Raw genomic sequence first — 14,919 nt, 5'->3', positions numbered from 1 at the left:
CAAGATGGCGGTATAATCCCTTCACATCAACTTATCTTTAAGATACTATTTACACACCTCTCGAATACACTTTTATTTGATGCTATATCAAGCTCTTGTCTCCTATTAATATTGTTAAAGAGTGGTGGGAGGCGGATTAGGAAAGATCGTTGAAGTATTGAGTGCTGAGTGTGGGGAATGTGGAGAAGGTCTTTTGTTCTGGTGGAGCGGGAAGGAACGCGGAGAGAGAAGAGAGAAACAAGATGTTCCGAGCGGTAATGTCCATTTAAAATCTCGTGGAGGAAACTCAGGTCAGCTACCTGTCGCCTGATGTGCAGCGGTGACACATTAATTGCCATTAATATCTGCTGCGTAGACAGATTTCTGAGCTTGGGGTTTCTGTTCCTTACAATTGCAGCAAAGAAGGACACTGCTCTGTCTAACTGCTTGGTATTGGAGGGGGCGGCTGTTGTCCAAATCGGAGAGCAGTAGTTTAAGAGAGGTTGAACGATCGTGAGGAAGAAGTGACGAAGAGCAACGGGATCAGAAATTTCTGTGAAGCGATAGAGAATGCCTAGTAATTTCATAGCCTTGGTTGTATATGTTTCTATATGGGTCTTAAATTGTAATTTTGTATCGAATATTACACCTAGGTCACGCTGTTGCGTAACCACGGTGATGGGCTTGTCGAGTAGGTAATATGATGTCGGTAGAGGAGATTTACGCAGTGTTATGGTCATGTGGCTGCATTTTTTGGATTGGGGATAAGTTTCCAAGTACGGCACCAGTTCGAGAGGGCATTAAGCGATGACTGTAGCAGAGCTGCATCTGCTGGATTCCTGATCTCCCTAAATATCTTGCAGTCGTCAGCAAAGAGTAGAGTATTCGCTGTTCGTTGAGTTCGGACGGCAGATCGTCCATAAACAAAGAAAACAGCAAGGGGCCAAGAGTACTGCTTTGTGGGACACCGGAGGTGACTGGTAACCATGAGGATGAAGTGCCTGATATTACCACTCTCTGCCAACGGTTATGTAGGAAGCCAGCAAGAAGGGTCAGTAGACTGCCATGTATATTAAATCGTTCGGAGAGTTTATGGAGCAACAGAGTATGGTCAACAGAATCGAAAGCTTTCGAAATGTCTACGTAGCAGATATCCAGCTGTGATTTAGCTGCAATGGCGTGTGATGCAAAGCTATGCAGAGTGGCCAGGTTTGTTAGACAAGGGCCACCTGGTAGAAAACCATGCTGCTTGGTTGAGATATACGGCAAAGTGAATGCGAGGAGACGCTGGTGTATAATTTTTTCAAAGATAAAGGATAGTGTGGGGAGAATAGAGATTGGTCGGTAAGATGAAACATTAAATTTGTTGCCTGATTTGAGAAGTGGAACAATATTTGCCTGTTTCCAGGTAATAGGAAAATACCCCGCGGCAAAACATCTGTTAAATAATTTAGAGAGAGGGACGCAAAGAGTGCTGGCAGTATTTTTTAGGAAAAGAGGACCTATAGTGTCGGCACCGGTAGCTTTGTTGGTACGAAGAGTTTGAAGAAGGTTATGAACTTCACTTGGTGTGGTAGTTATGCTTGATAGGGTTCTGTTTGAAGCTGTACCAACGGGAGGGAGCGGTTGGTTTTGTAAGGGAGGGGAGAAGTTGGAGGAGAAATACCTGTTGAACAGTTCATTGCGATCGGCGCCATCTGCTGTTGTATCGTTGTGGTTCACGCTGACAGGAATCCGCTCCGTCCTTCTCCGTGTGTTGATGAGACTCCAGTAGCGCTTGGGATTGCTGTGGACATTTTCAGTGACAGTGTCTACGTGTGTTTTTTAGTCTCTTCTGACCATAAACCTCGCGTGGCGGCGGATTTTAACAAAGGTATTGTGAGTGTGTGGGTTAGAGAAGTCTTTCCACAGGCGCCAAGCTCTCTTCTTATTAAATAGTATCAGTCTGGTCTCTTGTGATATCCATTGTTGATGTTTGCTAGTAGTATCCCGTTGTGCAGGTACGAAGTCTTTAATTGCAGCTTGCAGCCAGTCGTACAGCAGGTCAAGAGCCGATTCGATATCAGCTATTTCGAGCAGACTCCAGGGAAGGCATTCCAGGGCACGACACATTGCAGGCCAGTCAGCACGGCGCCAGATATAGGTAGGGTGGTAGGATGTCCTGCTGTGAGGCTTTGAGGAGGGATGGGGAAGGAGGAATGTAGCATCGAGTTATTGGTGGTCGCACAGGAAAAGGTTTCTGCCTGGGGTTATTGTTTTAAGTTCTAATGAGGAGAGTATGAAGTCCAAGGTGTTGGGTCCACGGGTTGGGTACATATTAAACTGTTTCAGTCCCAGGCCATTAATAAAACTGTCTATAAAGTATGTGTCACAGTTGTTAGCTGACAGTCCGGTAGTTGGAGAAGACCACTTTATAGACAAGTTAAAGTCGCCCATTAAAATTACTTCACCATGAGGGAGAGCTGCAATGACCGAGTCCAGGCACTGCTCAAGGTCACTGAATGGGCTGTTTGGTGGTCTGTAGTAACATCCCACAAGTACAGGACGTCGAGGAAAGAGTAGCTTCACCCACACTAACTCACAGTTCCGTTCGAGATCTGTCCTTGGTTTACATGGTAAAGCACTGTTCACTGCTAGCAACACTCCACCACCTAGAGTAGCGCGATCACGACGGAATATGCTGTAATTAGCACTGAGTGGTAGTTCACTGTCGCTAGCCCAAGAGAGCCATGTTTCAGTAAGTCTGATCACGTCAACTACTCCTAAGCCTGGCAGGGATAGTTCACAATCAGACAACTTATTGTTTAGGCTTTGCACATTCTGACAATAGATGTTTATGTCTGTTTTCATTTCACAAGTGGTGGGACCGGGGTTTAAGTGGACATCTCCAGCCAGTAGTAGGAGGCAAAGCAGGCCCCTAATTGCTGAGCGACCAGGCCTAGGCTTGTTCGGCTCCGAGCTAGTAGGGAGGCGCCTATAAGTCTGGAAAATGGCGCATCCAGTCAGAGAGAATGCCGGAATGTAGTAGTTTCTCTCTGCTAGTAGCCATGCAAAAGGAGAACTCACTTTTTCACTTGCACACACCGATTCCTTAACTCGAATAGACCCGTGCAGAGAACCGTAAAGCGCAACAACTCTGATTATTACCACACAAACAACACAAACTGCAGCAGCACTAAGCTTGCGCGTGTCTCCTCCAGCCGCCATCTTGACATCAAGAATGCTCCAAAATTTTTGGCAACAAATATTGGTCCAGTGGAAGGAGTAACAAAATTCAAATATCTGGGAGAAATAATTGAAGAAAATGTTTTAGACAAATCTGTAGTAGAAGAAAGTGTACACAAGATGGGAAGAGCATCTGATATCACAAATAACAAAAAGTGTCTATCTAAAAATCTTAAAATAAGGACTACACTATTCTGAAACCAGAATGCCTATATGCAAATGAATTGCCTGGTACTAAACTATAGATTAGATAAACTTGAAGTACTAGAAAGGAGAATCAAGAGAAAAAAATCTTAGGCCGTGTGAAAACAACAGAAGTATGGAAATTAGGATCTAATGATGAAAGATACAGGAACATAAAAAACTTAACAGAAACCATAAGGAATAGGAGATTGCAATTTTTTGGACATATTTACAGAAAGGATGATTTCAGATCATCAAAAAGGATTTTCAAGTACCTTTGGGACAAAAAGGCAACAACTAGCTGGATTCAAGATGTAAAGAAAGATTTAGAAAGAAATAATATAAGAGAAGAAGAAACTATGGACAGAGAGATTTTCAGAAAGAGGGTAGTAAGTATGGAAGGATTCCAAGGAAGATTTAACAAGAAACCTGGTGCGAAGTGCTCTGAGGACAGAAAGAAGCAGCATAGTGAAAGGATGAAAGAATATTGCAGGAATGGAAGAGAAAACAAAGTATGAACTGAATTGAAATTGGCACGTGGTCCTTAGCAGACCTCATCGGAAAGAAGTTTTGAAGAATGTCGTGTCAAATGTGAACGTAAGAGGTAGTGAATATTAATTTTGAAACTCACTTTCTCGAGTCCTTGTTGGCTTGCTCCCTGCGGCCTTATAAGAGGTACACTGCATGCTGTCTTTCGCCTGTTGTTTTTACATCTGTTAAGCAAGACCTAACCTTCCTTAGGAAAGCTACAAAAGGTAATCTTTTGAATACTGTTAAAAATGTACATATTTTTCTGGACCAGTTGTACAATAGTAAGTATAATTTAAATAAAATCCTTGAAAGTAAGAATCCTCTATTTGTCCAAATACCCTCTTTATTGGAAACTCTAGGTATTGTAAAGGCTCAATTGTTTAAGAAGGCCTCCCCAGTAATTCCATTTATTAGCACACCTACCACTTCCCCTCCATCTTCCCCTTCTCTTTCCCCACTTACAGCTAGCCAAGTTGCTGTACAGGATGTATTACATAGGTACAACACTAGGTGCACAGCAGCGGCCGCCAAACCTGGCCACGTTACTTTAAAAAGGAGTCGGCTCCAAAGGAACAAATTCGGTAAGTGCATTCCCTCATCGTGCTTTTTTCATTCATTTGTACTTCATAATTTGGTTGTCAATGTATTAGTTTGATTCTTTTCTTTTTCCAGATACCACGAACCTACTACGCTGGCGTAGCAGGGGGAGAGGTGATACTCCCACGTGGCGCATCCTAGGTGGTGGATAGGGGGGGTCCTAACCGGCTTGCTGGTTGACTTGAGGGAAATAAAATACCTCTCGCGGACAAAACACGGTATCCCCTGCCTGTCGTAAGGGACGACTAAAAGGGACCCAAGGGGCTCTCACCTTGGGAGAGTGGATTGGCGACCACGGGGACCTTAGCTGAGTCTTGGCATTGCTTCCACTTACTTCTGCCAGGCTCCTCACTTTCGTCTATCCTGTCCGACCTCCCTTGGTCAACTCTTGTTCTTTTCTGACCCCGACGGTTTTGGAGCATTCGAGGCCTAGGGAGTATTTCATTTTCACGCCCTTCGTGGCCCTTGCCTTTCGTCGTCCGTTACTTCATCTTTCGAAGTGATGGATCCCTTCTTTCTTCTTCTTTTCTCTCTCTCTTTACCCCCTGTGGGTGGGGGACGCAGGCGAATAATACACCCACGGTATCACCTGCCTGTCATGAGAGGCGACTAAAAGGGGCGACCAAGGGATGATTGAATTAGAACCATGTAACTACCTTTGATTCGTACCATCATGCGGGGAACACCATGGGTTGCCTGTAGTTGCGACTAGTACCACTATATTAGGTACAAAATAGGTTTGTGATTAGTAGCAGCAAGAGGAGGTTCTCCTGTGGGTTTCCAGTACCCGTGCGTCGTACCCATATGGGTGACACCGTGGGTCTGCATTGCCTGTGATTAGTACTCACTATGTGAGGAACACCACGGGATAGTGCGAGTCCCTGTGGGTAGTACACCTAGGTGAGGAACCTCATCAGTTTGCGTTGGCTATGAGTGGCGCCATTGTGTGAGAAACACCATAGGTTTGCGTTACCTATACGAAGTACAATACTTGTGAGTAGTACCATCTTGTGTGGAACACCATGAGTCTTCGCTACTTTTGATTAGTACCCCAACATGACAAATACCATGGTTCTACTTTACTCGCAACATGTACCGTTCTGAGGGGTCTTAGACCTGGTTTTTGGACCCCTTTAGACATCAAGCATCCTCGATTCAGGACTGTGCTTTATAAGTGGTCCCTTGGTCAGTATTACTATTATTTATGATCTTTTTTGAGTCAGATTCACTGTTTTTTTTATTTGTTTGTTTCTTGTTTGTTTTTGTTTTTTGGGTTCATATCCATCCATTCATTTTTCATGACTTTTTTTATTTTGGTCTTTAGATTTTTTAAACTTTTTGTTATTTCATTTCATACCATTAGGGGACGATGACCTCGGTGTTAGGCCCCTTTAAACAACAAGCATCATCATCATCTTTTTCCAGATACAGGTTTGTACTAGATTATCACAAATGAAAAAGTTCCGCACTATTCATTACAGCTATAGGATTCAACCTTGAAAAGTTCTTCCCCTTCCATTAACGCGTGCCGGCAACAGAAGTTCAACAAATATTTCAGGAGAGGCATATGTTTTAACTCTAAGAGGGATTTAAAAAATGGGACTGTTGTAATTTGAAGAAACAGCATCTTTCGATTTTAGATTTTAATTTGGACTATGAACTTATTTTAAGATACAGGTTGAATGTACTTGATACTTACTTCATATACAATGTTTATACAGTAATGTGTTAGACTTTGTTTTAAATGTTTATTATGTTTATGCACACCATTATATAGACAATGTCTTATTTATTGCTAGTTTAATTTAGACTATTTGTAACAGCTGAAGATGGCTCTTAGGAGCCAAAATGTGTACTGTTTTTTTTTGTAAATAATAATAATAATAATAATAATAATAATAATAATAATAATAATAATAATAATAATAATAATGGCATATTGCCTGTGGAGAGGCCTGGTGCCGGTCTTTTTCTAGTATTGATGTAGATGTTAATTCCCATAGGGAACCTAAAATATTTGTCCCGAATGAGTAAATTTATAATACCAATATAAATGGTCCGTTATTGGACATTATAAATTTTCCAGCTAACTCATTCTTGGTTGCCTGCGTTTCGCCCTCGTGTGCTAAGTTAGGCTCGCCAGTTGGGACTTAGCACACCACCCAAGACGCAAGGCTAGTGCATACCGGGGAGGCCACTGCATAGGCTACTTGAAGCCACCAGCAGTGCCAATGCACTATGAGAGCTATGTCTCATTTTCAAAAATTGATGCCTGCCTGGCCATGAATTGATGTAGATGTTGATTCCCACTTGATACTTTTTCTAGTAGACGGCCTATTAGGCGACCTGCATGTCTGTGAAGATGAGGGGTCTACCTAGGATGATTTCTAATGTTGAATACGCCACACACATCCAGCCCCCGAGCCATTGGAATTAACCAATTAAGGTTAAAATCCCCGATCCGGCCGGGAATCGAACTGGGGACCCTCTGAACCGAAGGCCAGTACGCTGACCATTCAGGCAACGAGTCGGACGTAAATATAATTGATCACTAATTATGTTATTGGCTTTACATCCCACTAACTACTTTTACATTTTTCGGAGGCACCGAGGTGCCGGAATTTAGTCCCGCGGGAGTTCTTTTATGTGCCAGTAAATCTACCACACGAAGCTGCCATATTTGAGCACCTTCAAATTATTTAAGGAAAGGCTAGTTAAACAATTGATAGGCAATCTGCCACCTGGGCCACTGCCTTAAATGCAGGTTAGTGGCGACTGATTGATTGGTTTCTCTTCCACGAGTCCCTCCTCTTATTATTCTAATAAATAGTATTGATAATCATTACCTTCACTCAATTCTTTGACATAATATTTAGTCAATTAATATTAGGGCTCCTTAAACAGTAAATTGCGTTTAAATTAATGCCCGTGGCAGTTCAGGTGCCACTGTGATACCAACTAGTAAAAGGTGTAAGATTGATTGATTGATTGATTGATTGATTGATTGATTGATTGATTGATTGATTGATTGATTGATTATCACAGTGTAAGAGACCTGCTGCGGAATAAAGATATACCAGTGAAATTTACGGAAAATATATACAAGTCATATTTCAACCCTACATCAATGTATCGGGCATAGACTTGGCCTGTAACAAAAAGACAAAAGCCATATCTAGGCAGCTGAAATTAAGTTTCTTAGGAGCATGGTTCAGAAAGCAAGAGTGGACAGGGTTAAAAATAAGGATGTAAGGATAGGAATTAAAGTGGGAAAGTTGAATGATAATATAGAGAAGAGGAGGTTGAGATAATTTGTATACTCCAAAGAGATGAGCAGTAAAAGGGTGACAAAACAAAGTTGGGAACTACAGCTGAAGGGTAAGGGAAATTGAGGTAGAACAACATGGGTGGAATTAGTGAAGAATAGCCTTGGAAAGTACAGCATGAACTGGCCCACAGTAGTGAATGAGGAGTGGTAAAATGGCTGAGAAAAGTGGAGAGGAACCATATTATCCCCAAACTGGAATGAACTAGACAAGGGGAAATGATGTGATTGTGATTTGAGGAACCTGAAGATGTTTGTTCGATTGGACGGGAAACATATTTTTTAACCATTTTATTTACTCGATTGGAAAACATTTTCATATTCTTGCTATTAACAAATCAACATGAAAATGCATGCATTCTAATAATTGTGATGTGATAAAAATTTTGTTACATCTTGCAAAGCTTTGTATTTCTTTCAGTCCTGATTTGAACAAGTTTTACTGTATGGAGATAAATAAAAGTTTAGAAAGTTAAATTATTTACAAAGTTAAATTATTTACTTATTTGTCTAGGTCAGAATCAGTACAATGCTGAATTACAAAGATCTGTAATATGTACAATAGTTATTAATCTAAAATGAAAAAATGTTCAAAGGGCACAAATATAAAATATGAACTGTGCAGTCCTATATTTTACATAAACAGTGATGTAAACAAAGGATGATCACTGAAATACAAAAGAAGAGACAGGGAAGAACAGAAGGAAAATTAATTTATGCAGAAATATCATGACGGAAGGATACGATAGGAAGATATCTGGTTTCCTGTTCCGAGATAAGGTATTCAAATTGACTGGAATACATATAGAGATGGACCTTCGGGTAAGAGAAAAGCAGGAGTAGGGTATTTGGAAGAGGGTTGTCATTCTGGTACTACAGGAAGGGATGTGGAGGTGATCTGTATGTGTCGCCCATCTCCGAAGAGATGGGTGGTATGTGGGGTACGATACCGGTGCGCTCCTGGCGCTCCTCTCTCGGTCATGTATATGGGTTTTATTAATTTATGTTTTTATGTATAACACGTTTTAAACATATAATGTGTTTGATTGCAATATGAGGTTAAATTTAGTGTGTGTGTGTGTGTTCTTATGTGTTGTTGTGGCCAGGGTGAGCTTTACATTCAGTGGCTTGGCTGACACAATGAATTGTGGTGTGTCGATATGTGGTAATAACCATGCCCGGATGTTGCGTTAATGTTGCAGCAAGACTGTATCGATTTAAATTCGCAGTGACTGTTACATCTGAGATGCGAGTGTGGAGATGTTAAATTTTGAAAAATAGCATCTTAAGTTGCAGCTTGTGGCACTCCACCTTGGCTGTACCCGATGTTCTAGTGCCTTGTGTAGGCTTTAGTAGTTAATAGGAAGTGAGGACATGGTGCTAATGTCTTGGCAGATTTTTGCTTGGTGGGGAGGGGGCTATTGCAGGATTAGTTGCTTATGGTGCATGTTCTGTAGCAGAGGGGTGAGTTGGGGTGATAGTAGTTGTAGTAGAATGTGGAGCAGGTTGGAGGTGTCTTGGCTGGGCTGAGAAGGAGAGATATTGGGAGGGGTGGTGTACGGAGGAGTGAGGGTGGTTGGCTGTGTGAGTTTAGCTGTTGTGCGTGTTTGTAGTGAGCCCTAACTGCCTTCTTGATGAAAGGCAGCCAGGAAATGAAGCGGCATGGTTGCCTTGGCAATTGGCGCACTTCGCCTGATCCCTGGGTACATTACAATCAGCATGGCGGTGAGGGCCACCACGCCGATTACAGCGGGTAGATTCTTTGCAGGTCACAGCGGTATGATGCAGTTTCAGGCAGTTAAAACATTGTATGAGTAGTGATGTGTGTGGATATGTGTGAGTTCGTGTCTGGGTGAATGTACTGGTGGGTGTGATAGACTTAGGAGCAGGTTTTTTTACGCTTGCTCCCGGTCTGTGTTGTGCTGTTGAGTGTGCTCGGAAGTGTGTCATTAGGCCCAGATCCAGTGTGTCTCTGCGTGGGTGTGGGGTTGGTTTAGACTAGTGTGGATTGGGTGGGTGGAGGTGCGAGTGGGGTGGGGGGAGCGGGTTTGTTTGGGCTTCATGATGACAGGTTTTGATTATTTTAGTCTGAGTTTCCTTGGTTCTGGATTTGGGTTTGGTAGGTTGAGTGGGGGGGAGGTATGGGTGATGGGTCTAGGTTGGGAGAATTATTTAGGGGATTGACTAGGATTGGGATGGGTATATCGGTATAAGATAGCTTCTTCTGGATGATGGGTATGGATTTATTGCTGATAGGAGTTATGATAAGCTGGTTGTTGTGCGTTTCCTCGATGACTGCTATGCGGTGACTTATGTGGTGGTAATAACTGTTTGGCGGGTGAGTGGGATGGGTCCTGGGTTCATTAGTGGGTTAATTAGAAAACTGTTTTTGCTGGCTATGGAGAATTGAGTATTCTTCTGGGTATAGTGGAAGGGATTTTCGTATGGGTGTTCTTCAGCTTATTCTTATTCTTCTTCCACTGATGATCAGAAATGGGTGGGAGGGAGTTGGGGTGGTATCATGCTTGTAGGGTATTTTGCTCTTCTTTAGGAGTTCGTCAATAAAGATATGTCAGTCAGGAGCGTTATTGTGAAAGATGAAAACAAAGTTTTTGGGTGCTCAGCTATGGAGTGGATTAAATGGGTTACTGGATGAAAGAATTTGGCTATTAGCTGTCAATTTCGATACAGTGATTGTTGGCTTTGGTTGTTTGGTGTGGCAACAACAACGGAATGATTTTCATTACGGGGGCAGGAATGATTAAATGTGATTGATGACAGAAGGTTGAAGTTTGAATATGGGCCCCAGCTACTCGGTTCACCAGGGTTGGCCATACTCTAGCAGGAGGGGTGAGAGAGGTACTTGGTTGGGTGTGTGAAGCACTAGAACGGTCAAACTCTGAGGAGGACCGGGGTTTTATTTAGCGCATTCAGTGGGTGCCAATCGTATCAGGTGTAGTTTTGTTCGGGTTGCGCCGAGACAAGACATGAGCAGACAACCACACTGAGCGCAAGACAAATTTGCTTTTTCCTAGGCTTTTTTGTGCGCCCGCACAAGGCAGTCTAAGTCAAGTTGGTCTGGTCTGGTCAAATTCCCTGGGTGGAATACGCAGAACTGCGGACAGTCCACGTTGAGTATATCTCCAGGGACAGGCCGCGCTTGGAACTGTTGGCAGGTAGTCTATCGCTGTGAGCACGGGCTCGCAGCTAGGGCGCTCTTGACGGCTGGTCTTGGTACTGATGTGCCGTGGTAGTGCAGCTGGACGGTGAGCGATGGCGAGCTGGCGGTTACAGGGTGCTAGCTCGGTAACGTGGCGCTCCTTGATGCATTCGCTATGGAGGCTTCTCAGGACGTGGAGGGGGAATAAGGAAACCTATTGTTGATCTAAATAAACTATTAACTGCTTCGTATAGTAGCTATAGAGGGATGTTCCGCCATTCAACACTTTATATAATACATAACATTAAGTGAAAACTGGTTTTGATTTCCTTGGCATCATCATCAGTTCACAGTAAATAAATAAATCAAAAGGATCTTAACAACAACTAATATGAAATCTGCCTTTAAACACACTTAAAATGGTTGACGTGGGTTATATGACACAAAAACACATTCAAATTTAAAGAACGTCCTAGGATCCAGATCACAGAGCGTTTGTACAATGTTGAACAGTGTTGTAAGATAAAATATAAAAACTTGAAGTTGACGTGTACTGTGAAGTTCTTATTTGTTACTGTGGATATAAAATCATATGTTAAAAAATGTTCAGATATTCGTAGTCGAATCGTCGATGAAGGATAAAAAACGTGTATCAAAATTGACGATCTTGTAAAGTGCTGATATTAGGACAATTTGCAGTGAAATTTGGTGAGGAGTTGGGGGAGCATCCTTCGTTGTTTTATAACATCTGCTTTGTTGTTGAAAACGTTGTTGTTGAAGTAAAAGTTGAATGACAGTATGGCCTTGGTTGTATGGCACGGTGTTGTAAAAAGTGGATGTCTGAGGAAGAAGAAGAAAAAGAAAAAGATGAGAACGAATGTGTGTATTTGGACTTAATTACTGGAAATTGGTTTGATAGTACATACTCTCTTATTCCTTGCTCTTGTTAATCTGCCACTAGAAAAGTAGGAGGTGCACTGCTCGCGCGTGTCTCTCATGGAGCTTATTGCTGGCTTTAAGAAAGGGCGGTGACTTGTTTTGGATTGGCTGTGGTGTTGTAAGTCCGAATACACACATTAGTTCTCATTTTGCCTCCAGCATTTCCCATCCAGTTTCACCATCATTCTAGTTTAAGACTACTTCAAAGGTTGCAATCAAACGTTGCTCATGTTTTTTTAAACTACTTTTAGTGCATTTGATGTAGATTCTTTGCAGGATTGGCCTTAAAGTTGATAACTTTCTTGGCCTTAGTATAACTGTCCCTTTACATTCACATAACAGAGAGCAACAGTTTGTACACATTTAGAACATTCTTGTAGTCCTACACAGAATAACTACTCGTTCACTGATATCTGCTATATGAATTAAAAACAAATTCCATCATTAGCGAGTTTTTAACATTTTAATTTTTAGTTTTGATTTTGCACATTTGCTGTAATAACATGTTGTGTTATTGCAGTGGGGAGCAAAGGCATTCCGTAATATGCTGATTGTACCACCTGGTTCTGGAATAGTACATCAAGTTAATCTGGAATATCTTGCTCGAGTTGTATTTAATGAAGATGGTATGCTATATCCTGATTCAGTTGTGGGAACTGATTCACACACTACGATGATCAATGGATTGGGGATCCTTGGATGGGGTGTTGGAGGTAAGTTCATCGGAATTGAGTTCTCCTTTTGTTGAAATAAGTGTTTTGTTTGATATTCAAACTGAGCTCATTCATGGCTTTTAATATTATGTATTGTAAGTATACTGTATAATTGCTTGATCAAATGATCATTCCACATCTCATCCGATTTTTTCTATCACGGTCCTGTTCTAGTGTAATTTTGGGTCAAAATAGGTAGAGGATTAAATATACATTTTTTATTTTTATTAAAACGCCTTGAGCATAGAGTGAGAATTGATGATTGAATTGTTTCAGCTGTTAGACAAGTCCGTAATCTTCCATCAGATATGCAGAACACATTAATGCTGTAACACATAATAAGTTCTCAGTATATGAAAGAATTTAAACATAATTTTACTGAGATTTAACAAGATCTTGAAGTACTTGAAGTTCTAAATAAAGGTCCTTTACTGGACATTACTGAAGGTTGTTACATTGACTTAGATCAGTATTTCAACTCAGGCCTAAATTTAAACAAAATCTCAGAAAAACCTAGAACACTCTTTGATTTCCTGCATTTTTCAGAAATAAAAGAATTCTCAATAGCAGATTAGTCTTTCAAAATATGCACAATACTTTTTCACGCCATGCACATTCTCCGCATTACCCTCCCTAAATTCCCCACCTTCCCCCTCTTTCCACCCCCCTCACCTCTCCTGCTGCCCCTCCGTCCCCCCCTCCCCCTCCTCCTACCACAGCACACAGTGCTTCCGCAACCCGGTGCATCATAACATTCAGTTTCTTCTCCGCCACACGCCACAGCACACGTCGCCAGAGGTGAGTCTCACACCATCTCGTTACTCTCGTGTAAAGTACGCTTTATTTTATTTTATTTACTAAACTTCCCTCTTTTTCTTCTTTTCTTCAGGTCCCTATTGAACTACGAATTCCTTATAGGACCCTGGCACATAATATGGCACATCCACCGTACATACATAACATTACATTACCAACATCAAATCACAACTTACAGCACAACCCCCAAGTTTGGAAAAGAACACCTCTTCTTATTCTGATACTGCAATTTCAGCCTAAAGGAGTCATCTGATCTTTCATCTAAAGAAGATAAACATCATACTCCTAAAAATGTGACATAAGCCTCTTTCTTATATTAAATAATTGACAATGCAAAGTCGAACTCGGAAGTGACATAAGCTTCTTGCTTATACTACATAAATGGCAATGCAAAGTTGAATCCGGAACCCCAAGTTCTTGTTAGACTTGCAGCAAATAGGTTTCAAAGTGTTATGTTTTGTCGTAAGGATGAATGTCATCCTTTTAACTCAAGATTGTAGAATCTCATACTTAAAGTGAAAAAAAATCTATAGAACATTTTGTGATGGAAATTGGAACTTTTAAGTTCTTAATGATTCTAATAAGAAAGCTATTTTAAAATGTTATATGTTGTTATAGAATGAATGTTAACATTTTTAACTCAGTGTTCTCAAATCTCCCAGTTCATGCTCACTCATTTTAACTCTTAGCCCATTTTAATCATTTTCAACATAGAGGTACACTGTTCTACTGCATTGCCTTGTATGGTTATTTATATATGTGTTTGTGTCTGTTCTCAATTTTCGGCTGAAGATGACGCAGAAATTGGCGTTGAACTTGTCCTGATTACTAATTAAAATGTTGTAGTTCAACCATTATAACATTGTTTTGTATTGAAAACGTGGACCGATAAGTTGTTCCCATTTTATTCTCAGTTCACTACGGATATAGATATATATATGATGAAATTCTTAAATTTAAATTAAAATCAAGAGTACGCCGCGTAGAGCTGGCCGTGACTGAATCAGTGGTTCTCTAGATGCAGCCCTACTACCTTAAAACTTGTTTGCTGACATTACAAAGACCATTCTGACAGTGAACTGCAATCTCGTGAAGTTGGAGGTATTAGTAGGATGTGTGCGATTGAAACATGCTGGCTTTTCGCACAGACCATCAAATAATGCCCTTGATAATATTGAGCCTGATCTCTTTGACAACCAGTCTGGTGCCATTACACAGTCTGGGTGCAATCAAATTTCTCATGAACATGACCTGCTTTAAGATGCAGTTTGTGGGATGGAAACCCAGATATTTGCAACAAATTTTAAAATTCCATTGTATATCTAATGATCAGGTCAATCTCCATAATGGAATCAATGGAGAGAGGTAGTGCTCTCCCCGGGTAATAGCTCCATGATCTTCCTGTTGATGGGGTTCATGTGTTCATTTTTTGGAGCAAGTATTGCCCTATC

General features: G+C 41.3%; 1 protein-coding gene across 1 annotated transcript in view; it reads left to right on the top strand.

Moving 5' to 3' along the window:
* Positions 1 to 14,919, top strand: part of LOC136863926 (cytoplasmic aconitate hydratase) — a 781,251-nt gene that overhangs the window by 204,419 nt on the left and 561,913 nt on the right. The window contains exon 6 of the mRNA XM_067140355.2: positions 12,460 to 12,652. Within this exon, the coding sequence (XP_066996456.1) occupies positions 12,460 to 12,652 (193 nt within the window). The remainder of the gene's footprint in view (positions 1 to 12,459; positions 12,653 to 14,919) is intronic.

The sequence above is a fragment of the Anabrus simplex genome, chromosome 2 (assembly GCF_040414725.1).
Source record: "Anabrus simplex isolate iqAnaSimp1 chromosome 2, ASM4041472v1, whole genome shotgun sequence".
Lineage (NCBI taxonomy): Eukaryota > Metazoa > Arthropoda > Insecta > Orthoptera > Tettigoniidae > Anabrus > Anabrus simplex.
Note: the sequence above shows the minus strand (reverse complement) of the source record. Positions and strands in the feature narration are given on the sequence as shown.